Genomic DNA, 26,064 nt, shown 5'->3' on the forward strand with positions numbered 1-26,064 from the left:
CAGAACAATAATACACAGGGAAGCTATCCTGTGTGTAACCATAAAATAACAATAAAAAAAGGCTCTTCATGGGTGTCAAGACATTCACACAAACATTAAAAGCACGTCAGACATGCCTCAAACTATCAACAGTAGTTATCTCATGATTTTAAGATCCCAGTACTGTTATTTACAGTATGGAAACAACTTAGATGTCCTCTGACAAATGAATGAATAAAGAAGCTGTGGTACACATATGTAAAATGGAATATTACTCAGTCGTAAAAAGGAACGAATTTGAGTCAATTCTAGTGAGGTGGACAAACCTAGAACTTGTTATACAGAGTGAAGTTAAGTCAGAAAAAGAAAAACAAACATTGCATGTTAACGAATATATATTAATTCTAGAAAAATGGTACTGAGGAACCTATTGGTAGTGGAAAAACAGAGACGCTCACATAGAAAGCAGACTCGTGGACACAGCAGGAGAAAGAGAAGGTGGGACGAACTGAGAAAGTAGCGCTGACGCATATACACTACCACGTGTAAACAGATTTTTTAAAAAAAGATAGATTAAAAAAAGATAGCTAGTGGGAAGTTGCCATGTAACACAGGGAGCTCAACCTGGTCCTTTGTGACAGCCGAGAAGGGTTGAATGGTGAGAGTGGGAAGGAGGTTAAAGGAGGAGGGGACATACATACACATATGGCTGGTTCACGCTGCTGTATGGCAGAAACCAGCATGACACTGCAAAGCAACTATCTTCCAATTAAAAATAAATTTTACAAAAAGATCCCAGTTCTGGCAAGTTTATTGATTCTTTCTTTAAATACTTCAGAAGGTCTGAATTGTTTCAAACAAGGTATTTTTTCTAATCCATTTAGCAAACTATTTTGCTTCTCATGAGGGATTTTTTTTTTTTAAGCTCATGAATATTTACACAATAAGTGGAGACATAATATGAGATGGACTGTCTGATGAAAGCTATATAAAAATATGCCTTTAAAAATACTGGAAGGAAATGAAATTATTCTGATCCTGTTAAAACCATGAAGAAGTGACACTTCTTAACACTTTTTATCTCCATGTGTTTCAAAAATACAGATATACTTACTTTTATAATAAAGTTTAGAATAAAGAGAAATACTATGAGGTATTTGTCAAGAAGTTTATATATTGACTACCACTCCATAAAAATTAGTTTAACTGTTTATCCTGCAAATTTAAACATATTCAAGAAGTTACTATTTTTACTTGAGATTTTTTTTTAACCAGAAGCCCACATTGACTACTTTTAAAATTACAACTATGTGAACTTTTATGCAAAAGAAAGTAAGTAGATAAGCAAAAAATAGAAACTGTCCATAATCACACCACCTAAAACAACTTCCAATATCCAGAATGATGATAATGTATTTTTGTTCTGTAAACCGCTTTTATCATTTAATTCACTGTGGACAAATTTCCACGGCAGTTAAATATGATCTAAAACACCATTCTTAATGACTGCATGCAATTCACTGCATAAATGTTCCATAATTATTTTTATCAGTACTCGAGGATCGAACAACTGGGGTTTGGTTTCGTTTTGGTTTAGTTTTGGTTGCTGACTATAAAGAGACAACACTGAAATGAACACCCTCTCCATGGACCCCTCACTGAACTTCTCTGATTGTCAACTCAGGATAAATTCCTGCAGAACTAAAGGTACTAACAGGTTTCTTAAACAAGCATGTGGTAGTTGTTTTTTTTTTTTTTTTTTTTTTTTTATATATGTTAGATTTTTAATCAGGAAAAATCAGGGGTAAGTAGAGAAAATCAGACGGCCTGTGTATTAACTTCTTGTTTAAGGCTTGGTTTGTGGCTCCAGGACTGCTCTCCCGAAACCCACAGGCTCCATCTGCCTCTTGGGGTGGGGGAGCTGATTACCAGTTCATTCCTCTCGTCTGCCAAGAGGGTATTTCTGTCTTCCAGCTTCCGTATCACCGAATTCAGCTCAGCAATTTTTAGCTGAAATCGCCGCACGTCTCGCTCGTCCATATGTTGATCCTAAAATAGAATCAAGACATGAATGTACTTTGGAAAAGCTTAACTGAGTCAGAGTGCTTCATGGACCCTTCTTGGAAAACTCTCAGGACAGAGGTGAGCTCCTCATTAGGGGGACTGTCAGCCGTGCTGGGGCTCCCCTAAGTCAAGCAACATGTGGAAAGACCAGCTCCAAGGCAATGAGACTGCAAACCCTCCAGCGGCTCCCTAAGACCTGGGGACCTTTCATCCCAGCCCCTGCTCTCTGAGCATCTCTGATGAAGGCACATCACCAACATGCCAGGATGCTCCTCAAGGGCAGGCACTGTGCCCACCTCACTCACCACTGAGATGCCAGGACCTCATGTGGTGTCTGCACACAGCCTGCCCGACAGACACTTGAGTATTTAGTGAACGAATGAGTGAATGAATGAATGCCTGTAGCTTCGGCCTCCTCTGTGCCTCTTAATTACCACCTGTGGCCCCAGGTATCCTGTCTGCTGGCTGATCCTTCTCCTGGGCAGGGAGCTCTGCCTTTAAACCATGTCCTATCCTCACCGGGTCCCTTTCTGAGCTCTTACTGGATACTCAGCTCTCACGCTTTCCTTTCTTTTCAATTGAACTCTAAGACCACGAGAGGCAAGAGCAGCCCGTTCTTCACCTCCGCACTCCCTGGGCCTAGCACTGGGCCTGGCCGCAGTCAATGTCTGCACGTGTAGCGGGAGGGGTAAGGGTGAGAAGGAAGGGTACGCAGATGGATGGGAAGGAAGGAGGAGGGATGGGGGGAAGGCAGGCAGGCAAGTTCGCCAGAAGAATGACCAGTGGGAGGAATGGGTAGGAGGTCGGCTTGATGGCCCCAGTGGTTCGTGAGCCCCTCACCTGGACGCCCATGAGCTCGGCCATGTCCCCTATGCCGGGCGGGAGCTCTCTCTTTGGACTACCGTGGTACCGCTCAGCCTCTCTGACCTGAACCAGCTGCTCATCCAAAGCCTCTTTCTGAAGCAGCAGCTTCTGGGTCTGCCCAGTCTGCACACCGAGCTCCTTCTCCAAGGCCAGAATCACACGATCTTTCCCCTTGATCTCATCCATCTGAAAAGAGAAAGAACAAGCAGCTGACTGTAGGGGCTTGTGACCAAGGAGAGCTCTCCCCTGCTGGCCTCGGGCCCAGGGAAAGGTTCAGCAGCTCCGTGGATCCAGGGCGGCTGGACTCGGCAACATGGGGCAGAGTGATGCCGCAGGGCTCGGCCCAGGCCCCGCTCCCCCAATCACCGGCCCCAGTACAGAGAAGCACAGAGCGGAGGGTTCAACCTACACCATCAATCAGACACTTACCCCGAAACTGATCTATGTTTCTTTCTCTCTTACCTTCATGAAATAAAGCCAAATCCTGACCTTCCAGGGCCATCCAGCCACTCCCCCAGCTTGGTCGGGAGTTGGCTATCCTCCTGTCTCCCACTCCCGTCTGGCTGTGTCTCCTCCTGTTGCTAAGTCGCTTCAGTCGTGTCCGACTCTGTGCGGCCCCATAGAGGGCAGCCCACCAGGCTCCTCTGTCCCTGGGACACTCCAGGCCGGAACACTGGAGTGGGCTGCACGCCCCCAGTAAACAGCTCTCACTAGGGTCTCCAACCCTCTCCTGGCCTCCAAACTCACTGAACAATGTTCTGTCCTCTCTTCTCACCCCATCTGACACTCTCACCAACTCCCTGCTTCATCAACTCCTCCCGCTCTCCTGCCCTCCGTGGGACTGTCTCCATCTACTTTACAGACTCGTCCTGCCCCTGGTCACCATGGAAGTCTTTAGTTTCCAAGTAGTTTCCTCTTCCCATATGTAGCCTCTCCCCAACCAGCCAAGTCCTCACCCGTGACACTAACTCCCTGTATGCGGCTGGAGCTCCATCCTTCTCCCCCTGCCCTGACATCTCCCAGAGTCCCACAGTCAGAGAACCGACCGGCTGCTTCTGGGGGCCCCAGAGCACCTCGGTCTCCCCATGTGCGAGCCTCGGCGTGAGCCCCGGCTCGCCCAGCCTCGTCCCTCATTCCCCACGGGAAAGAAGCTTATGAAGTTCCCGGGAAGCTTCTGCCACACACCATACACTTCAGTTGTTTCTGGACACAAAAGCCAACAGCTGGGAAACTGCTCCAGGAAGGGTGCGGTGCTGGCGTGCCCGTTCCCCAGATCCATGCCCCTCTTACCACCTGAGAATGTGACTTCATTCGGAAATAGGGTCTTTGCAGATATAATTAGTTAAGATGAGGTCACAGTGGAGTCAGGTGGGCTCTAATGACTGGTGTCCTTATAAGAGGAAAGACAGACAAACACAGGGAGAAGATGACTGCAGAGAATGGGGTGATGTGGCCACAAGCCAAGGATACCTGGAGCCACCAGAAGCTGGAAGAAGCAGGAAGCACCCTCCCCTAGAGCCTCCAGAGCACAAAGTCCTACAACACCCTGGAGTTTCAATAACTGACAAAAATCATAATAGTTTCAACGACAGTGATTATCACCATGGGATTTAGGAATAAATTCTATCTGAGATAAGGTACACAAAAAAGGTTCTGAGAAGAATACGAATGCTTTAGTAAGAATGGTTTCACCAAACTCTGGATAGAGTCTTCACGCATGGTGTTATCTAACACATACCTGTGCATGCCCACTATGAGTGAGCCTGTATGTAAGGTGATAGAACGTGGATATTGCCTTGATTACCCAACACAGAGGTTAAAGCCGTGTGCTATAAAACAGCTTGCCACAGAGGGAAAAGCACTAGGCATGGAGTAAGAAGGTATGAACTGGAGACTAAGGCCCCACTGGTGGGCTGTGTGACCTCTGGCAAGGCATTTGACCTCTCCAGGCTTCAGGCTCACTTGTAAAATGGGGGAGGAGGCACCTCCACCTAGAAGTGGAACTGTGAGGGCAGAAGGGGACAGCAGGCAGGCAGGCTGCTTAGGAGCAAGGCCACTGGATTGCTGGGTTCTGGCCCTAAGGCCACCATTCACTGGCTCCATTACCTTGGTTTGGTTACCTGATGTCTTCCTATGCCTCAGTTTTCTCATCTGGGAAATGGGGATAATCACGGGGATGCTGTGAGGGTGAAATGAATACCTGGAAAGTGCCTAACACACGGTAGGCATAAAATAAACAACTCTAATTATAACTGCTGCAGGCACATAGTAGGTCTCGGTAAGAAGTTGTTCCTGTCCTTTTTAGACTTTTATCTCCTCTGGTGTGCAAATGTGAAGAACACTGCAGTGGTTTGAATTGTGGTTCCTAAAATGGTATGTCCACATCCTGACTTCAGATACCTGTGAACAGAAACTTGCTTGAGAAAAGGGTCTTTGCAGCTGTAATTAAGGACCTTAAGATGAGGAGATCATCCTAGATTAACTGGGTGGGTTCTAAATCCAATGACAAGCATCCCCACAGGACAAAGAGAAGATGCAGAGGAAGAAGAAAAACACAGAGGAGAGCTATGTAAGAGGGAGGCAGAGATTGGAGTGATGCAGGCAGAAGCCCAGGAACGCTTGGAGCCCCCAGAAGCCCCAGGAGACTTCAGTGGGGCACAGCCCTGCTTGAAACCTTGACTTTGGACTTCTGGCGTCCAGAGCAGTGAGGGAATAAACTCCAGTGTGCCTGTGGCCATTTGTTGAGGCAGCCCCGGAAAACAAATACAAATGCCCTTCTCACTCAGCACGCTCTCAGAGGGTACAAATTGAACTTGATTATAACCTGAATCAGAAGTTGAAACTCCTACCTCTGAATCCTAATACCTTGAATTGATTCACAGATTGCTAAAGCAGAGAATACTGGTTAAGAGCCCTGCCCTGAGGGCAGACAGAAGCCAGTTCAAACCCCCGTCCCCAGCAGCCATGTGACTCTGGGCAGGCTGGGTCACCTCTCTTAGCCTCAGCCTTTGTAACTCAGGGACACTGAGAACATCCTCTTTAACCAAGGGGAGATGTGGATCAACCACGGGAAGAATCTATCACAGAGCCTGGCATCTTACAAGCACACAATCAATGTTAGCTGCCATCATTAATCTAGTTTAGCTCCTGGCTATCTTATTTAAACAGCAGACCATGAATAACTGATAAAATATAACCGAGATTTACAAAGGAGGAAAATGGTACCCCTAAAACTCCAGACTGAGGTTTTCAACCTAAGTCCCAGAGTTCTGACACACTCTTTGAGTTGTCTTTCTTTGGAAAAAAAAAAAAAAAAAGGTCTCTCCCCTTCCTTCTGCATCCCTTCCCGCCCCCCAAGACAATCTTCTGGATCTCCAGCCAAGGATGCGCCGGGTGCAGTGTCTCCTTCAGCATCTGCAGAACATGCCTGCTGCTCCCCCTGGTGACGGTCCGTCTGCAGCTCCCCGCTTTGACTAAACCTGCTCTGAAGGTGTGGGGAGCAGCTCCCCGCTGTAGGGAAGAACTCTTAATGATGCGGGAAACATTGTTGCCACTGCCGATTTCAATCCAGAAACAGTAAGACTGACGGGAAAGGAGTTCATTAATTTAAACCACTTAAACTTGTTTTCGTGAATTCAACATTACTGAATTGAGTGCCATCAACAGATGCTGGGAAACACTGATAAGCAAAACAGATCAGAGTCCCTGCCGTCAGAGCTTTCATTCCAGAGGGGAGGGTAGCTGAAAGCAGAAGTCAATACTAGAGTAGACTAGAGCATGCTTAGTGCTAGGAGAAAAAAATAAAGCCAGGGGAATTAGTGGTGCGAGTTGTTATAAGTTAACAGGTAGGGTTCCAGTCTGTCCCCCTCATCATCCTGGCTGCACACTTCTAGAAGGCTTTGCTCTGGGGCCAGGAAGCACTCCCTTCCACCACCACATTACACTAGTCCCTTCCACAAGAGGGCACAGCATCACAAGCAAGATGTCTCCGGAAATTCTCAGCTTAGAAGAGCATCAGTTCCCTACTTCATTCCAGGAAGTGAACAAAGGGCTTAAACCCAATCACATGGCAGAGGTTCCTAGAAAACAGCCTCCACTAGTGGAGATGGCATCCAGGAATGGATGGACCGTGTGAAACAGATTCTGGAGCCAACATTTTCTAGGTTGTCACATTTCCCCAGCCAGAGTCCTGAGGTTCCAGAGGTCAGGAGACCTGCCAGCTCACACAGCTGTGCAGACACTCTTTATTTGTTGACTCTGGTCTGGTTCCCAGTCTGATCTTAATGGTCCTGCCCCCTGCCCTGAGGATGGTGATGAAGGGTGAACTTCTGACAGTGACCTTCTTGCGTGTCCCTGAACCCCATCACCTGAGTGTGCGGGACATTCCTGGATTGGTCCCTGCATCCATTTCTCCTCCTCCCACACTCTCATTCTCACCGTGTGGTTCAGGAGAGGGGTGGGGCTGAACCACTCCAAATTCCCAGGGCAGGCCCTGATTGGCTCACACCACCTGCATGGCCCCACCCCTTAATAGTAATTGGTTCAGGGATGAATAGTGACCCACTCAGAGCCAACAGCCTGAAGAGGGTGTTGCCAGGACCCTCCTATTTCTCCTTAGGAGCTAAGAAAGAGCTTCTCTCACTTTCTCTGGACTGTTTCTTGTGAGGAGGTAGAGTCTGACACAACGATGGCATCTCACCAGCTCAGTGAGAATCTAAAGTCTGAGAACAATAAAAGACAGGGCAGAGCCTAAGAAACCCAGGTCTTGGGTGATATCGTTAGTCCCACTGGGGCTGTGCCTGAGGCTAGTCCAGCTTCTTTAGTCAAGAAAACTGGTCTGAGGTAGAATTTCTGTCACTTGCAACCATAAGATTCTAACAGACAGGGGGAAAAAAACAGTCTGGATGATGGCTATCACCTCTTACTTACATGCTACTGTGAGCTCAAGACAACATTTGTACTTAAGAGACATGCTCTTTCTCAGTCTTTAAAGGACCCTCTATGTAGATATTATCCCATTTTACAAATAAGCTTGAGGCCCAGAGCAGTGAATGTGTCCGTACTCTAGGCAGCAGCAGATCCATAAATCAGACTCAAGCCAGTCTCTCCAGAGCCCTCCCTGTGCCCTCTCTCTGCCCCAGAGGCACAGAATCTAGCCACTTCTCAGCAAGCACATCCAGCAGCTCACATGTCTCAGTGAACACCTCAGTTTAGCCAGCTCCCAACAAATCCATCTATTTGGGGATAATTTTGTTAGCGCTTCTTCACTGCAAAGTCTGAGGAATCAAGCTGCTACCCCCAGACCCATTCTCTTCTCCTCCTTGGTACCTGTGGAGGAATGGTGTCCCCATCTAATTTCACATCTACCTGGAAAATCAGAATATGAACCTGTTAGAAATAGGATCTTTACAGATGTAACTTAAGATGTTAAGCTGAGATGAAGTCATAACAGATTGGGGTGGGTCTTCCCTGGTGGCTCAGATGGTAAGGAATCTGCCTGCAATGTGGGTAGACCTGGGTTCAATCCCTGGGTTTGGGACAATCCCCTGGAGAAGGGAATAAAAACCAACTCCAGTATTCTTGCCTGGGAAATCCCACGAACAGGGGAACCTAGTGAGCTCTTGGGGTCACAAAGAGTCGGACACGACTAACTAACACAACTAATGCAACTAACACAACACAGCTAGATCCACTAACGGGTGTCCTTATAAGTAGAGGACAAGACACAGCCACGTAGTGAGGAGAAGGCCACATGGAGGCAGAGGCTGGAGTAATACAGTGTGAGCAGAAGAAGGCCAAGGATTCCCAGCAACCACAGGATGGTGGAAGACTACACCCTCCTTCATCTGTCCTCCTACTGCCAACCCAGGATAAAGATGTGATGACTGGCACTCTGCGGCAGGTGGGGCCATGAGGAAAGGGCCGCCGTGCAGAGCCCCTTCTGAGGGGAGAGCTGAGTGGCCCTGTGGCCTGCACGCTCTCTGAAGCCCTTTCCAGACTCTGCACATCACAGCGAAATAAATTCCAGATTTTAAGCCCCTGTGTAACAGAGTTCTCAGACCTAATCCTAATTGATCTAAGAAATGAGTCCAATGGCCCCACACTGACCACAACTGCCTTTTTCTCCTCAATTGTTTCTTAAGAGGCATGTTAAATGTGTAAGCGGAAGCCTGGAAACCTTCCTGCATTTCTAATCCAATTCAGCTGACAAAGAAACAAAATGCAGGCCACCTTCTGAACAGTCTGCCAAGAGGCCTGTCTGCGGAGGGACATTTATCAAATGGGGGAATAGCTGGAGAAATGGACATTAATTCTTTTCACTCTATTCTCCTAAGAGGCCCCCACACACTGAGACAATCGGAACTGGGGATATTTCTACTTGGCACTGGAACAGAGACAGATACCAAGTCCTTGGGCTTCCCTGGTGCCTCAGATGGTAAAGAATGTGCCTGCAATGTGGGAGAGCCAGGTTCAATCCCTGGGTCGGGAAGATCCCCTGGAGAAGGAAATGGCAACCCACTCCAGGATTCTTGTCTGGAGAATCCCATGAACAGAGAAGCCTGGGGGGCTACAGTCCATGGGGTCGCAGAAAACTGGACACAACTGAGTGACTGACACACACACAGACACCAACTCCTCGGTACATTTTAAATTAAGCTCAGTCCATCTCTTGGGCAAATACTTGTCTTCTCCCCATTCTATTTCCCTTAAATATACATTTGCTGGGGCTTCTCTGGTGGCTCAGCCAGTAAAGAATCTACCTGCAATGTGGGAGACCTGGGTTCGATTCCTGGGTCAGGAAGATCCCCTGGAGGGAGGCATGGCAATCTACTCCAGTATTCTTGCCTGGAAAATCCCATGGACAGACGAGCCTGATGGGCTATAGTCCATGGCTATAGCAACTGAGCGACTAACACTTTCCCGTTTTTTTATACATTTCCTATGACAGAGAAGCATATTTTATATGTCTCCTATTACAGAAACTATAGGCTGTTGATAGAGGCTTAACTTAATTCTCAGCACGCTGGAACAGATATGGGATCATTTCTCCTTCTGCAGATGAGGCACCAGAGATTTAATGACCGTATGCAACCTGACTAGGGTCACACAGCTGACAAGTGAAGGAGTCTAGATTCACACCCAGAAGAGACCTTCTCCAAAGCCTTCTCTTCCTATTAGGCGACAACACCGCCTCCATACACGGAGGGGGAAGGGGCTGCGTAAACCTCTGAGACCTGAGTCCTGGTATGTGCTTAGATTTTCTATACATTAGAAATTGAAAATCAGTGCATCTCTTCTGCCATTCTTGGTAGTGGATTGTTAAGATGTGAACTGATGCTCTGTCACTGGCTGGTGACCAGTCTAGGGATGGGCAGCTGGACAGGACTTCAAAAGGACACCTGGTCCTTCCGCCTCCAGTCCTTCAGTTTCTTACGGTGTCTCCCACCAACAGGAGAGCCCTGCCAAAGCCTCCATTCCGCACCCAGGATGGGAGGGACTTTGCTGGAAGCCTAGGGCCAAGAGCCAGGCCGGGAGCTCAATGGCAAGTAAGTAAGTAAGTAAGCCCACTTACTTACTCAATGGTAAGTAAGTAAGTCCACTTACTGCTCCAAGAGGGGAGGATGGGGCACGTGCTTGCAGAGAGGTCACGCGCATGCGTCAGGGATGGATGAGGCGCGTGTGCGCGGAAGGAGGGGTTGTCTGTGGGCAGGGAGGACGGGGTGCCTGTGTACAAGGACAGGGTGCGCATGCGCGGGGAGCACGGGGATGCATGTGCAGCAGGACCGGCGCGCGCACGAGGCGGGGCGGGGCCGCGCACGTACCAGCCGGCGGATGTCGCGCTCGCACTCGCGCTTGATGCGGTGCACCTCGTCCTGGTGCGCCTGGTAGGCGGCGCGCAGGTCGGCCGCCTTGGTCTTGTCGGCCTGCATGCAGTTGCTGAGCGCCTCCTCCGCCTGCTTGCGCGCCGCCTTGAGCTCCAGGATCTCCTGCTGCAGCCGCAGGCGCTCGCCGTCGAAGGCCCTGCGCGCCTCGTCGCGCGCCTCGGCCAGCAGCGCCGTCTTGACCTTGTCGGCCGCGCCGTCGCGCAGCACGTTCAGCGTGGCCTGCAGCCGCTGCAGCTCGCCCTCCTTGATCTTGGCCGTGCGCGCCGCCTCCTGCTCGTGCTGGCGGATGAGCACCTCGCGCAGCGCCTGCAGCTCCTTGGTCTTCTCCTCGTGCAGCTTGGCCCTGAGCTCCGAGATGTAGGCCGTGTGCCGTCGCTGCTCCTGCTCGCGCTCCAGCTTGGCCTCCTGCAGCCGCTCGCGCAGCTTGCCCACCTGCGGCCAGAGCGGGGAGACTCGGTCAGGGTCAGGGCCAGGGCGGGGGGCGCCGGCCAGGCTCGCTGCCACCTCCCCAAGTCCCTGTTGTGTGACAGGCCCCTGAGACCCTCCTGGGCCCCCACCCTCCAATTCCCCCTGCGGCCACCTCCGTCAGCCCCGTCCAGACTCTTCCCTGCTGTTTTACTGAGATTTCCCCAGTCGTGGAAAGCCATCTGAAGGTGTTGGAGAGGAGGGTCAGGCTCTGACGTCTCCTCCGACTTGGAGTTTTTCCGAGGAAGGACAATTTATCAGTCACAAAATATGCCCTGCAGTAATCATCTGTCTCATCAAAGTGTAGACCAGAAATACATTTCCAGTGCTCCTGCCCTGAGCTCTGGAGTTAGAGGAGATGGAGCAGTTGGAGGTAGAAAGGGGTGGTGGGGGAGGGGACAGAGTGCCCTCACTCCCCAGCCGGGACTGGGGGGCTCCAGCGCCACAGCGGTATAAACCCCTCACTACCCCAGGATGGGGGCAACTGTTTTGCCAGGAAGCAGCCACGATTCGGACTTCCCAGGTGGCTCAGTGGTAAAGAATCTGCCTGCCGATGCAGGAGATGTGGGTTCGATCCCTGGATCAGGAAAATCCCCTGTAGGAGGAAATGGCAGCTCCAGTATTCTTGCCTCAGAAATCCCATGGAGAGAGGAGCCAGGCAGGTGACAAAGAGTTGGCTATGACTGAGCACGCATGCAACTAAGGCTCAGAGATGTCCCAGTGACCTGCCTGGGGTGAGGAGCTGCCAAGGGGCAGAGCCAGGCTTTACTCCAGGTCTCTGGCCCCAGAGAAAGTGTTCTGCAGATGCCAGGCTGCCAGTCCCACCAGAAAGTATTTGTCTATTCAGCAAACAACGTTATTTGTAAAATGTGCCAAGGGAGTGTTTTCTTCTCCCAAAGGCTTTATTCGATCTTTCCATTCCAAATATCACACAATTACACACATTATACAGGAATCCATTTGTTTTCTAAATGACACCAATCTCCAAAGAACCGAAACAAACGCGTCTCTCATGGACAGGCTGTTTCCATGGGAAGTGGCATCATTTCCCCTGGACCACACTGTTTATAGCACACCAACATGCTGAAATTAATTTTAGGTGAGGACTTTTACAATGTTACCTGGGGTGGACAAATCCTTACTTAAAACAGCAGGGAAAAGAGCAAATAAAACCTACCAGACAAAGACACGAGTCTCCTTACATCAAACACAATCACGGTCAAAAAACGAGGACCCAGTCAGAAGGCCCACCTTGCCTGAGAGAATGGGCCTCTTCTTAAGGGACCAAGGGCCAGGATGCCAGAACTTTAAATACTGAACATGATTTCCCAGGGAGGAACTAAGTGCTTCCAGCATGCTCCTGAGGGAGCAACTCTTTCCTGACTTCCTGGGTTAACACTGACAGTGATCTGAAGTCAAAAGGATGGGCTCTTGTTGGATTCTGAATCTGTGCCGATGAACGCATTTCCCTTGGCAAATTACCTAACCTCGAGATGGTTAATGGTTACGTGGTTAATGGTTACGTGTTCACTGGGCAGGGCTGTGGTTCCAAGTCATTCAGCCAGACACGAGTCTAGATGCTGCTGTGAAGGTATTTTTTAATGATTAATATTTAAATCAGCAGCCCTGGAGTAAAGCAGATGAGCCTCTATAATGTGAGTGGACCTCACTTAAGGCCTTAAATCAGCTGAAGATCTTATCAGAAAAGACTTCGATGCCCTGATGAAAAAGGAATTCTGCCTCATTACTGCGAGATCCATGCTCCCTGAAGCTTCCAGCCTGCCTACTATGCAGATTTCAGATTTGTCAGTCTCTGTGGGCATCACGGCCCAAGTGTAGCACGGTGAGGCGGGGGCGGCCCCCCGTGTGCACAGAGCACCCCCTCCTTACTCCATCCAGCTGAGCAGGTTGACAGAAGTCAGGGTGTCACTGTACTCGCCGGACACCTCTAAGCTGCCCCACAAAGCCCAGAGGGGCAGCAGGAGAGAGGGGACCCTACCAGCCTTGTCTCAGCACCTGGGCTCTATATGCAACAAGAGCAAAATGACCGAGAAAGGGCACGCATCGAGGCGGGAGGGGCTGGCAGGAAGAACGTTGCCCACCGGCCCTGAATCAGCACAGTGAAGTCAGCCTCTGCTTGGCTGTCTCCCCCGCTCCTCAACCCATCCCCGCAACCACCCTGGCTCAAGCGGGCAGCTGCAGCCCTCTTAAGAGACCAGGGCCGTCACCTCCTCACCAATCGCCCTGCCTCTGCCCCTGTGCACTCGCCCCTGAGTCGCCCCCTGGTGGCCAGCACAGGCCTCTGAACTCATATGTTAGATACTTTCCCTCCACTATCCTCTGAATCCACATGCAGGGTAATTGTTCTGAAACCCCTGTGTGCGCAGAGTGTTGAGTAACTAACTGGGTGGTGGGGTCAGGCTCTCTCTGCTGGAGAGAGGACACCATAAGCAAGGGGAGGAGGCCAGAGGATCCAAGTGGTAGTGGATTAGGCTGGGGACGTCAGGAAGAACTCACCTTTAACTTAACATTCATTTAGATGTTACATTTAGAAATATCTTAGATATGTATACATGCACAGTTAGTATATATGCATATACTTCCTTGCTCTTCTAGCTAAGCCCAGAAGTAACGGCATGCCAGCGGTGGTGAGCATCCCCAGTGCCCAGATCTTGGTTTCTCAAGCCATTTTCCAATAAAAGCGACCAGAGAGCCTTGGTGAGTGGCTCTAGGGATGGGGCAGGGAACATCCAAGATGAACCAGGAGCACCTTACAGGACCAGAAAGTAGGGGTGTGCCCGAGAATAAATTAACAATAAAAGGCCACAGTGGTGGGGGTGTCAAAGGGACACAGGAGCCAGCTAGAAGAGATCCAGTGGCCAAAGCTGGAAAGGTTTGAGCAAAATAAGGTATCAGGTTGGCTAAAAAGTCCACTCGGTTTTAAGTGAAAATAAAAGACATTTTTCATTTTCACCAAGAACTTCGTTGAACGATGTATTCATTAACCAAACAAACTTTTTGGCCAACCTGATAGTATTGGATGACAACCCAAAGTATAAAATGAGAGTTCGTAGTGATATAAATGATTGAATGAACACATACAAAAAATACAAAAGAACACAAACAGAAACCCTTGAGAGCTCTGTCGCATGCAACACACAAGCCGGAGTCCTCCCCGGCCCGCAGGACTGACCCTGGTTTATGGCTCTCTGGTCCTCTTCCCTGACCGCCCAGCTCAGGCCACCTCCCTGCCCGCTGCACCTCAAACACGCAGGCACCTTCCCACCTGCAGGCCTTTTCCCGAGCTGTTCCCTCTGCCTGGAGGGCTCGCGGCCAGGTCTCTGCAGCCTGCCCTCCCCCACCTGCAGTGCCCCTGTGTTGCCGACCACCTCCCAAAAGAGCCACCCCTACTCCAATCCCAGGCCACCTGCTTCTCCAGTCTTACTTTCTTGGCACTTTTCACTATGGAACAAATATCACATGTTCATCTCCCAGCCTTTGCTCCCCACCTCCCCCACTAGACAACAGCTTCGGGAGAGGGTCTCCAGGACAGCGCGGTTTCTGGGACAGGGCATGGCACACGGTAGATGCTCAATAACCAGCTGTGGACTGAGCGAAAGAAAGAATGAAAGGATGATGGGCCTGGCAGTTTGTAAATAATCATCCATTCCCCCGGGGGTCCCGGCTCCTAGGCTTTCTGGTCCCTCTGCCTGGTGCCTTCCCTCCATTCTCCAGGAGGGTCTGGAAGCCTTCCCTGACTGGGTCAGGGCCTCCTCTGGGTCCCTGGGGTGTGATTCCCTCCATCACCGCACAGAACACATCCCAGTTCCAACCCTCCCAGCATACCCACTAGGCCAGCCCCTGCAGAGCAGGATGGAGCCTGACTCGCTTCTGTATCTGGATTAGTCCCTGACACAGGGTAGATCCAGACAAGGATGGGCTGCTCACTGCAGGAATCACCAGCTGTTGAGTGGTGGGCAGCAGCTGGAAGCTCCATGGCCTGTCTTGAGCCCGTGTATTGACCACTGCCCTCTCTGCTCCTACCCACCCCAGAATGTGAACCTCAACAAGTCAGGGACTCTGCCCCCAGTGACCTGGTACCCCAGGTGACACTGAGGAAGCCCCCAGGTGATGCTGGATACTTGGGATGGTGTGAATCCTGCTCCCTTTCTCACCAGCTAGCAAAATCCTTCAGAGCTGGCTCCAGACCACCTCTGCAAAGCTTTCTCGGGCCCTCTGACCACTGCATGGTTTCCTAAGATCCCTGGTACCACAAGCCAAGTACTATCATCCGCCTAGCTCCCTGAGCATCTGAGCACCCGGCCTGTCTGAGAATGGGGTCATTTCTGAGTCACCTCCAAATGCCCAGCTCAGGCCTGGGACACAGGCCCAGGGGGGCTCAAAGAACCAACAGGTGTGTTCCCAACAACCCTTGATCCTATCAGCTCCTCTACTGAAGCAACAAGACTATAAATGTTGCAGCGTCAAAACTGGGTATCACGAGATCATATAAATGTAACAGTTAAATGCAGTTGTAAGGTTTATATGTATGTTTGTCGTGATAGCTTAGTTGGTAAAGAATCCACCTGCAATGCAGGAGACCCCAGTTTGATCCCTGGGATGGGAAGATCCCCTGGAGAAGGGAAAGGCTACCCACTCCAGTATTCTGGCCTGGAGAATTCCATGGACTGTATAGTCCATGCGGTCACAAAGAGTCAGACACGACTGAGCAACTTTCACAGGTTGTCATACCAGCCAGTAAACACATTGCTGAATTCTCCAAGAACAGAAACCCCTCTCCACACACCCTTGGAAGGTCCACGAGGTGGCTGGATTGAGAACACGGCAGCCAGGGCATATGATGGCAGGAGGTTCTGGGGACATGGAGGCTGGGGTTCTCGTAGGCCAGGCTTCCAACCACATGCCAACACTACCACTGGAATGTCCTGCTGTGATGGGCTGAATCATGTCCACCAAGTTCCTGTGTGGTGGTTCTAACTACCACCCCCCCCCCCAGAACCTCAGAATGTGACTGTATTTGCAGACCGTCTTAAAAGAGGTCACTAAGTTAAATGAGGTCATGAGGGTGGGGTCCTGGTCCGATACAACTGGTGCCCTTATAAGAAGAGATTAGAACACAGACCCACACGGAGAAGATCATCTGAGGACACAGGAAGAAGACAGCCATCTATAAGCCGAGGAGAGAGGCCCCAGGAGGAAACCAACTCTGCCTGAGCCCTGATCTCAAACTCCCAACCTCCAGGATTAGGAGGAAATAAATTTCTGTGGTCAGAGCCTCCAAGTCTGTGGTATTTTGTTTACGGCAGCCCGGCCACCTCTTCTCCCTGACCCTCAGCCTGCTCACCTATCAAGTGGGGAGAAGGTGGCTTCCCAGGTGGCCCAGCAGTAAAGAACCTGCCTGACAATTCAGGAGGTGTGGGTTCGATCCCTGAATCAGAAAGATCCCTTGGAGAAGGGAATGGCAACCCACTCCAGTATTCTTACCTGGGAAATCCCATGGCCAGAGAAGCCTGACAGGCTACAGTCCATGGGTTGCAAACAATCAGACACGACTTAGCAACTAAAGGACAACAAAGTGGGGAGAGCCTCATCTAACCTCACAGGTCACTGCGAGGGTCAGGAGGCCCTCCGCGGTACCTGGTGCGGCCTGCATAGCAGACACACAAGAAATGTCTGCCAACCCCTGAATAACTACACATGACAGGCGGTACCCTGGGCTCTGGATATGACTCTCATTCATTCCTTAGACAACCGAGGGAGGCAGACACATCAGATGTCCCCATTTAACAGATGGGGAAACTGAGGCATTAGGCAGCTACCTGGCTTGCCCCAAGACCTCAAGGCGGGTTAGGTGGTGGAGGTGGGATGGAGACCTGGTCAAATGACACCGGTCCCACAGACACAGCTGCTGTTGCTCCTTCCTAGTCAGCGGCTCAAGCCCAGCTGGGCAGAGGATAACCCCGGGGGATCCTGGCAGGAGAATCCTTCCTGGGCTGGGCAGGGTGTGGACAGGCTGCACCACCAGCAGCTGTGCTGAAAGACTGTGGCTGCACTGCCTCTGGAACCCGTGAGAGTCTGGGCACGGGAGGGGGCACATGTGTCCCCAAGCTCCAGAAGCCAGTCTTCATCGCCCCAGCTCGGGAACTCTGCCCCTGTTTCCCATGCAGCTGTCTTGAGCTGCACTCAGAGCCAAGGACCAAGCCTCAGCCCCCTCCCCACCCAGAAGCTGGACCCTGCTCAGCACTGTAGCTGCTGCCAGAGTCCCAGCTCTCAACCAGACACTTGCAGCTATTCCCGGGGCAGGCCCTCCCCGCCCTCAGGTCTATGGGCAGGGAGGGAGGGGACCTGCGGGGCTGAGGGTACAACCTTCGTGTCTCCAGCCAGACAAGGTCCTTAGATGGGTCCCCAGGAGCAAGCCCAAATCCCATCCTCTTTCTCTTCTCACACGAATGGCGGCTCCTCTCTGGGCTGGCAGAGCACCTCCCTCCTTGCCTGCTTTTGCCCTCAAACCACCTGGGTCAGAACCACACCAACATAAAGGACCGTGGCTGTGCAAGGTGGGCTTTCTTTGTTTCCATCACCTGAGATCTTTCAGTTCAGTTCAGTCACTCAGTCGTGTCCAACTCTTTGCGACCCCATGGACTGCAGCACACCAGGCTTCCCGGTCCATCACCAACTCCCAGAGCTTGCTCAAACTCATGTCCATCCAGTCGGTGATGCCATCCAACCATCTCATCCTTTGGCATCCCCTTCTCCTCCCGCCTTCCATGTTTCCCAGCATCAGGGTCTTTTTCAATGAGTCAGTTCTTCCCATCAGGTGGCCAAAGTATTGGAGCTTCAGCTTCAGCATCAGTCCTTCCACTGAATAGTCAGAACTGAGTTCCTTTAGGATGGACTGGTTGGATCTCCTTGCAGTCCAAGGGACTCTCAAGAGTCTTCTCCAATACCACAGTTCAAAAGCATCAATTTTTCGGCACTCAGCTTTCTTTATAGATCTTTGGTGGTGGTTTAATCGCTAAGTTGTATCTGACTCTTGCAACCCCGTGGACTGTGGTCCGCCAGGCTCCTCTGTCCATGGGATTCTCCAGGCAAGAATACTGGAGTGGGTTGCCATGCCCTCCTCCAGGGAATCTTCCCAACCCAAGGATCAAACCTGGGTCTCTTGCATTGCAGGCGGATTCTTTACCGACAACTACTATGGAAGCCCAAGACAACCTTAAATCGGGCAGTCATTATGATACCATATCACAGATGAGAAAATGGAGGTTCAGAGACTTTAGGTAACTTGTCTAAGATTGTGAAGTCAGTCAGGAGCCTAGGTGAGGTCTAAAGCCAGGTCTGCAAGATTAGAAAGCCTGGGCTCCTCCTACTGTCACTGGCTGCCCATCATGCCTGCCCTTTGACTGGCACCCACCTGGGCATTGTACTGACTGGCTCCAAAGCTCATACCTGCCTTACCAGAGCAAAGGCTCCCATCACAGAGCCAGGCTCCGTACTGAGCCCTTCATGTATGTGTATTTACACCCTCACTCCTGACCACCAGCCTATCAGGTGGTCTTATTATGATCCCATCTTGCAGGCAAGGGGAGTTATGGTATGGAGAGTGAAGTAACTGGCCTGAGATCAGAGCCAAAGGTAGGGGGTGGGACAGGATTCACACCCTCGTGGCCTCTATACCAATGTTATACCCATTTTATTGAGAGGCAAGTTGAGGCTCAGAGAGGTGGAATGACCAATCCCACCCCAGCCCGGGGACACACCCTCCCGAGGCAGTCTGTCCACCAGGAATTCACAGCCCACCCCTCACCTGAGCCGGGAGACCCGCGCCCCTCCCACCTTGCTCTTTTCCTGCTGGAACTCGATCTGAATGCTGGTCAGCTTGGCCCGCAGCTCCTCGTTGGCCATCTGCACCGGGTCCATCTCCATCTCGGGCTTCTCGCCCTTGCTCCGGCCTTTCTTAGACATGCTTCCTCTCGAGTTGAGACGCTGAGATCTCACGTTCACTCCCGCCAGCCAGCAGGCACCGCTCCCAGCTCCGCCGTGCTAACCAGTCTCGCAGGGCTCAGCTCCTCCTCCGTGTAAACCACCATCACTTGGGGTCCTGGGAGAAGGAGGAGACCAGGTCAGCAGAGGCGCGGGGCAGGGGGGTATTGTCCCTCTTGCCTGGGGCACTCTAAAAGGAGTGCAGCCAGCATTCACTGAGGCCTCCCTCCCTGAACTTGCACTGCTAACCCAAGGATGCCCTGCCATCCAAAACCAACCGAGCACTTCTCCAGCTAGGGCTGCAGCAGAATCACCTGGAAGCTTATTATGGTCCTGGGATCCGATTTGCATGTCTCCCATGCTCCCAGGTGAGGTTCCCCGTGACCACTCCTCACTGAGTAGCTCTGTCTGGTCCAGGCCTGGCCTCGTCCAGATGAGACTATGCCACCTACGCAACTGTAAGCCTTGGTCTGCAAATGTCACTGAGCCTCAGTTATCGGATGCCTGCTCCTAAGGCAGGAGCCGAGGGGGTCCCGTGGTATCAAGGTACAGCCCACATGGTATCACACTGTGCACCGGGAGCACAAAGCCGGAGCAGGTTAAGGACTGCACGCTGAAAACTGGGCTTTTAGACTTCCTTATGGAGTCTAACCTTTATGATTAGTGGTTCCCTCCGCACTCCCAGGACTAGCCCAGCACTGGTTGACGAGAACCGCTAGCTCTGGGCCCAGCGGAGGTGCCCAAGCCAGCCTGGGGCGAGGCAGCACGGGCTCCCAGCTCCCAGTGCTGTGCCCAGCCAACCCCAGGCTGCTCGGCGCTGTGAGCCTGACTCTGGGCCCCCTGCTCCTCGCTCTGCCCTGTTACTGCTTTCCATGTGACAAATGGACATTCACTTACTTCCTGTCTATTTCCCCCACCCCAGGATATGAGTTTCAAGTAAGCAGGGTCTACATCTGTTTAGTTCTCTCGGTGTTCTCCGCGCTTAGAACAGAGCCCAGCATGCAGGAGGCGCCCCATCAACACTTGCTGAGTGAATCAGAGAATGAATGAGTGACCACAGAAGACAGTTACAAGGCACCTATCACATGCTGAATGATGAGAGAAGGGAAGCGTGTCATCCTTGCAGGACCTGGAGAGGTAGGTAGTTATCAGACCCATCATAGAGATGAGGCAAGTGAGGCGCAGAGAAGCTACGTGAGCTACCTCAGGCCACACAGCTAGTTAGTGGAAAAGAAAGTTTAGTTGCTCAGTCATGTCTGACTCTTTGTGACCCCCATGGACTGCAGCCTACCAGGCTCCTCCATCCATGGGATTTTCCAGGCAAGAGTACTGGAGTGGATTGCCACTTCCTTCTCCAGGGGATCTTCCCGACCCAGGGATCAAACCCAGGTCTCCCACATTGTAGGCAGATGCTTTACCGTCTGAGCCACCGGGGAAGTCTTGGGAGAAAATGGAGAGAGGAAAACAAGAGAGCATTCCAGAGTGGTGGCAGACCAACCTTGGGAGGTCAGGGAGGAGATACAAAATCAGCAAGAAAAATGGTAAATAAGAGTCTGTAGACTGAAGGAGAAAAACAGAACCAGGGAAGCTAAGAGAAAAAAGTGCTTCTAGAAGAAGGAAGGACTCGACGGGCAGCTCCCGAGAGGTAAAGAGGAAGACTGGCCATCAGATTCAGCAGCATGGGGTCCGTGGCCTGGGCAGGGGCTGCTTGGTGGGGTGGGAGTTGGGAGGGGGCCAGGGGGCGGTGTGGGGCAGGGGGTAGGGGGGGGGGGCTCGTCAATGCCAGTGGGTCTGGTGAGCTAAGGATGTACAATGGCCATGAATTCCAGTCCAGCGTGACCTGCTAGCCCTGGGGACCCGGGATGTCCATCCAACTAGGAATCTGGGAAGGCAGTAATGGAGGCTGTCTCTCAGCATGCCATGGAGGTTTATTTGGAGTAATCAACCTCCCCTCCCGACCCCGGATCGATTCCAGAAAGGTACATTCTGTCTTCAGAGGAGGATGAACTCCATTTGCTCCGATTGGACTTAGGAAAGCACAAACCGTAATTCATTCCTCTCTCCTCTGACCTGCCTGCTCCTGCAACCACAGCGCTTCTCAGAAATCGGCCTGGGCCTCTGCCTGTGTCTCCCCCACAGCCCAAGGAGCAGGAAGCATCTTCCAGACACCCGGGAAAGGGGAGGCTGCCCCTTCTGTTCCATCCTGTGGCCCCACAACGCCCCTTCTAGGAATGCACTTTAGCTAAGCAGAGATTCGGTCTCTGGACGAACACGCGGATGTTCTTCCCAGCGACAAAACGCTCAGCCACAACAGACGGGGCAGGTAAATTACATCCAGGCAGTGAGAGCAAATCCCACAGGGAGAAAGGCCAGCATCGTAGAGTGGAAAAAGGCCGCGTCAAAGGACAAATATGATTTGTGATCACAATTTTCTGAACTGCGTTTGTTCATCTTTTTCGTTTGGTCATAACTATGTGTTGAGCAGTTGCTCGGCGCCGGGCCCCGCGTTCTGGGGACACAGAGGTGAGGAAAAGGTAGGCGCACCTCCCAGGTGTCGGCAGGGACAGCCAAGTGATGATGCGACAGCAGTTCCTTTTTCTTCTTATACTCTTCTGAGTAAATTGAATTTTCTATTACTATTTAACAGAAAAAAAATGATGCCGTTTTTCTTAAAGGAAGTGAAGCGAAGTGAAAGTCGCTCAGTCGTGTCCAACTCTTTGCTACCCCATGGACTATACAGTCCATGGGATTCTCCAGGCCGGAATACTGGAGTGGGTAAGCTGTTTCCTTCTCCAGAGGATCTTTCTGACCCAGAGATCGAACCTGGGTCTCCTGCACTGGCAGGTGGATTCTTTACCGTCTGAGTCACTGGTCCTGGGCAAACTCCTGAACTTCTCTAAGACTCAGTTTTCACATCTGTTTAACGGGACCCACAGCACTGACTTCACAGGGACCAGAATTTGAAGTGCTGGCAAGGTGCCTGGCCTGGTGAAGACACTAAACAAAACAAAGCTGAATCTATTAGGAGGGGCGATGCCAGCCTCCAGTTGTCTCCATGAAGGCCAAGGTGATCTGTGCTGGGACTGGGCACCGCTAGAAACCATGGTATCAAGGCAGAGTGTACCTGGTTTCATTTGTCACAGCCTGCCAGCGGCCTGACAGATGGGAGGACCCCTTTCCTTCCCAGCAGCCCCTCCCGTGATCACTGAAGGTGCTTGGGAAAAAGGAGGTTTCAGATGAGGCTCTGGGCTCAGGGAGGTAAAGCATCTGTCCGAGGCAGCGCAGCAGGCTGGACACAGGTAGCCAGACTGGACCACCACTCTCCGTGAGGCCCTGGGACGGCAATCTGGCCATGGACAGCAGTGGGAACGGGAATGGAAACCCAGGAGTGTCTGGGGGTCATGAGAACAGTGGCTATGAAGTCTCTGGGGCCAGTCCCAGATACCACCTTTTTATCAGACCCTGGACCGGCTGGACCCAAGGCCCCCTTGCTCAGGCTTTCCTGACCCCAACAGCAGAAGAGCCAAAGGGCAGAGACAGGAGGCCGTGCCTGGGGATGACCCAGTTTCTTTCCCAACCGCTTGGAAAAGTGCGTCATCTCATTAGAAGCTCAGCACACATCCCCCACTTTACAGATGAGAAAACTGAGGCCTCAAAAGGGAAAGTCACAGAGACGCTCCTGCTTAGAAGCCATCTGAGGCTCAGGCTGCCTCTGAAGAGAACCCTGACCCCTGGAGGGGTGCAAGCCTTCAGGGTCTGAGTCACGCCAATGCCCCACCCCACCACCTTTCCCTTGCCCACCTCACACTCCAGGCCCGATACACTCCCCTGCAGGCCATGGTGAATGCAGTTCTCTGACAGAGAAAGACAATTCCCCACCGCCTTTCACAGTCAACTCCCATTATGCCTCCTCCAGGAAGCCTCCCCAGATGCCCTCCACGGTAGTCAGGTGCCTCCTCTGAGCCCCCACAACTACAGATTGAAGCTGGCCTGTGTGTCTGCTCATTTGTCAGCCCCACCTGATGATCAACCGCTCAGGGACACGACTTGACTGCTAGCTTTGTCTGCTTCATCCTGGGCTCGGCCCAAAGTCTGAGCTCAGCCTTTCCAGGAGGAATAAACTCCAATAAGGCCAAGCCCACAGCTCTCAACACCCACCTTCAACATCTGCCAGGCCAGGGCCTCAATTAATGTTGAGATGAACGGGATACAAGAGGGGAAGGTACCCAGGGTTCTGGGCCCAGTCAAACTCGGCCTTGTGTCAGGGACACACCCAAGGCCAGTCCGGCCCAAGGCTTAGAGTGCCACACAACGTCACTGTGATCAGCCCACAGCCAATGACTTCTGCAAAGGCCTCGTCCCCCCACCAGGAGCAGCTGTGGGTCATGCTTCCACCTGAGATAAGCCTGGTGCCCGATCTGTGCCAGGGCTTTTCGTTTAGAGCTCATGGCGGCCTGCAGAGCCAAGCACAGCCCAGTCCTCACAGAGGAGCCCAAGAGTCTCAGCCAGGAGGTGTGACTGCTCGGCGCCACGCTGGGAAGGACAGCGGACCCGAGAAGCTACATGCCAGAAATCACGCTAGCCCTGGGAGGCAACGGTGGACCAGACAGGGTCCCGGCCGTCATAGGAGTTTCTAGCCAGGGAGATAACCAGGGAAATGAACACATAAATAACCCTGGATTGTGACTGGTGCTAAAAAGAAAGAGGAAACAGGGTATTGGAATCTATAACAAATATCACTCAAGTCATCAGTGGAGGGAGACAAGGGGTGCAAATGTGTCAGACCTCCTGGGGCCTGCAGATCACAGACTGGGTCAAGACCAGCTTTAGAATGTGCAGCCCAGTGCGAAATGGAAATGCAAGGGTCGGGGTTCAAAAGCTATTCAGACTTTCATGACGGTGATGCCGACCGTTAAACCAGGGGTGGACCCCCAGACGGCCTCTATGACCTCGCTGTGCACCGGTGACGCTGGCCCTGGAAGGAGTTTAACGTGACTCTGCGGGTGCTTGGTTGGGCAGCAGGTCCCAAGCAACGTGGGTCAGCTTTTGGCTGATGAGAACTAGAGTGGGCTGAACGGTGGCCCCCAAAAGATATGTTCACATCCTATTCCTGGCAGCCGGGAACATGCCCTGATTTAGAAAAAGGGTCTCTGCAGATGTAGTCAAGTTGAAGATCCCAAGATGAGAGCATCCAAGATTAGGGTGACCTTGACCTTGGACTTCTGACCTCCCAAACGTGTAAGAAAGTAAACTTCTGTTGTTTTAAGCCACTCCGTTTGTGGGAATTCTTTATGGCAGCCACTGGAAAGCAATACATTGGCAAGGAGGGGGGAAAAAGCTCAGGGCACACAGTCAGCACTTTGTTTAGTGACTTAAGATAACTTAGCTTCTTAGCGCTGAGTCCTGCCGCTTTCCCGGCTGCCTTTCACATCAGTCATAAGCCAGCACACACCACCCCGCAGGCAACCCTCCTGTCCTTCCCTCCTTCATAGCCTGCCAACTCATGATTTACACACAAGGTTAGCGAGCTGAGGGGTCCGCCCACCCAGCCCAGAGCAGAAGGGAGACAAATTCACTTCACCGTGCAGCAGAAACTAACATAACACTGTAAAGCAATTACATTCCAATAAAAAAAAATTAAAGATCAAGGACATTAGAAGGACAAAACAACAGCAGAACACACCACACAACTGGCAGATGGTATTCTGCAAGAGGCAAACAGATAGGAAAATGAAAAGAGAGCAGAGATTTTTCTAGAGAGCAAAGTTTTTTGGCCACACCCTCCCACCCCTTGGAAAAAAATAGAGTAAATAATAATTCCTTTAACACTTAAAAAGCCTGCAAGGCCTAAAATATTAACATTCTGAGGACATCTCGTTCTCCAGTTATAACAAATTAATAAGGTGCTCGTGCTCACCGTCCACGCTCTTTTCTTATACAACACGGGTGTGAAATAGTCAATGGAAGTTTCAAAACAGTTGTAAGAAATGATAAGGAAAGTCAACGGAGTCAGGGCTGTCCTGACACGTTTTCGCGGCTCAGGTGTGAAGGGCTGGAAGGGGGACCCAGAACGAGAAGCAGGGCTCAGTCACTCAGCCCAGCCCTGCCACCACCCTCTGTAATTTCCGAGGACTTTCCAGCCACAAAGTGGAGCGGGCCACGCCTCCAGTGTGTGGGGACTGGCATCACAGATACCTCCAGAGCAGACCGCCTGCAGCCAGGATTCCAGGGCCTCTGCGTCCCGTCACACATCCCAGGACCCCGGAGCTGGCGGGTCTCAGAAGTGATGACAGAACAGCCACCGGCCCCAGCAATCCGGGAGCGCCTGGCCGCCTGGGCCCTGTTCTACAGCCTCTGGGTGGCGCTCAGCCTTCACCTTGGCCCCCAGGGCTCCTGACCCTCAAGTGTCCAGGCCACCAAGCCTTGTTCTCACCGGTTCTCAGTGGTGTCCCCTCCCGTGATGGCTCTGGCCAGCCCTCACCCCTTCCTGCCTGACCGTAGCTTCCCCTGTCTCCTGGCCTGCACACGGCCCCCTCACCCAGGGGCAGTGGGGTGACCCTCCCCACCACCCCCTGGGCTGACCACCTATGGGGGATAGAGCCCTCGGGCACAGAGGGCAGCCCTTCATGCAGCCCCACGACCCAGCCCGAGCCAGCAGGAGCCACCGCAGGCCACGCCTGCCGTCCCCTCCAGTCCTCGGCACACGTCTCCCCTTGCCTGACAGAGCCACCCCCGGCCACCTCCTAACTGGCCCCACAGGACTCGACCCAGGCCAGGCCTCCTCCCTCTTTGGCCCCACAGG

General features: G+C 51.9%; 1 protein-coding gene across 1 annotated transcript in view; it reads right to left on the minus strand.

The window, feature by feature from the left end:
• Window positions 1–26,064, minus strand: part of JAKMIP1 (janus kinase and microtubule interacting protein 1) — a 148,515-nt gene that overhangs the window by 50,414 nt on the left and 72,037 nt on the right. Inside the window, exons 2-5 of the mRNA XM_065914058.1 lie at window positions 19,116–19,380; window positions 10,731–11,225; window positions 2,884–3,093; window positions 1,909–2,028 (exon numbers count right to left, since the gene is read on the minus strand). Coding sequence (XP_065770130.1) covers window positions 1,909–2,028; window positions 2,884–3,093; window positions 10,731–11,225; window positions 19,116–19,244 — 954 coding nt within the window. The 5' untranslated portion in view covers window positions 19,245–19,380. The remainder of the gene's footprint in view (window positions 1–1,908; window positions 2,029–2,883; window positions 3,094–10,730; window positions 11,226–19,115; window positions 19,381–26,064) is intronic.

This window comes from Muntiacus reevesi, chromosome 22 (genome assembly GCF_963930625.1).
Source record: "Muntiacus reevesi chromosome 22, mMunRee1.1, whole genome shotgun sequence".
NCBI classification, from domain to species: Eukaryota; Metazoa; Chordata; class Mammalia; order Artiodactyla; family Cervidae; genus Muntiacus; species Muntiacus reevesi.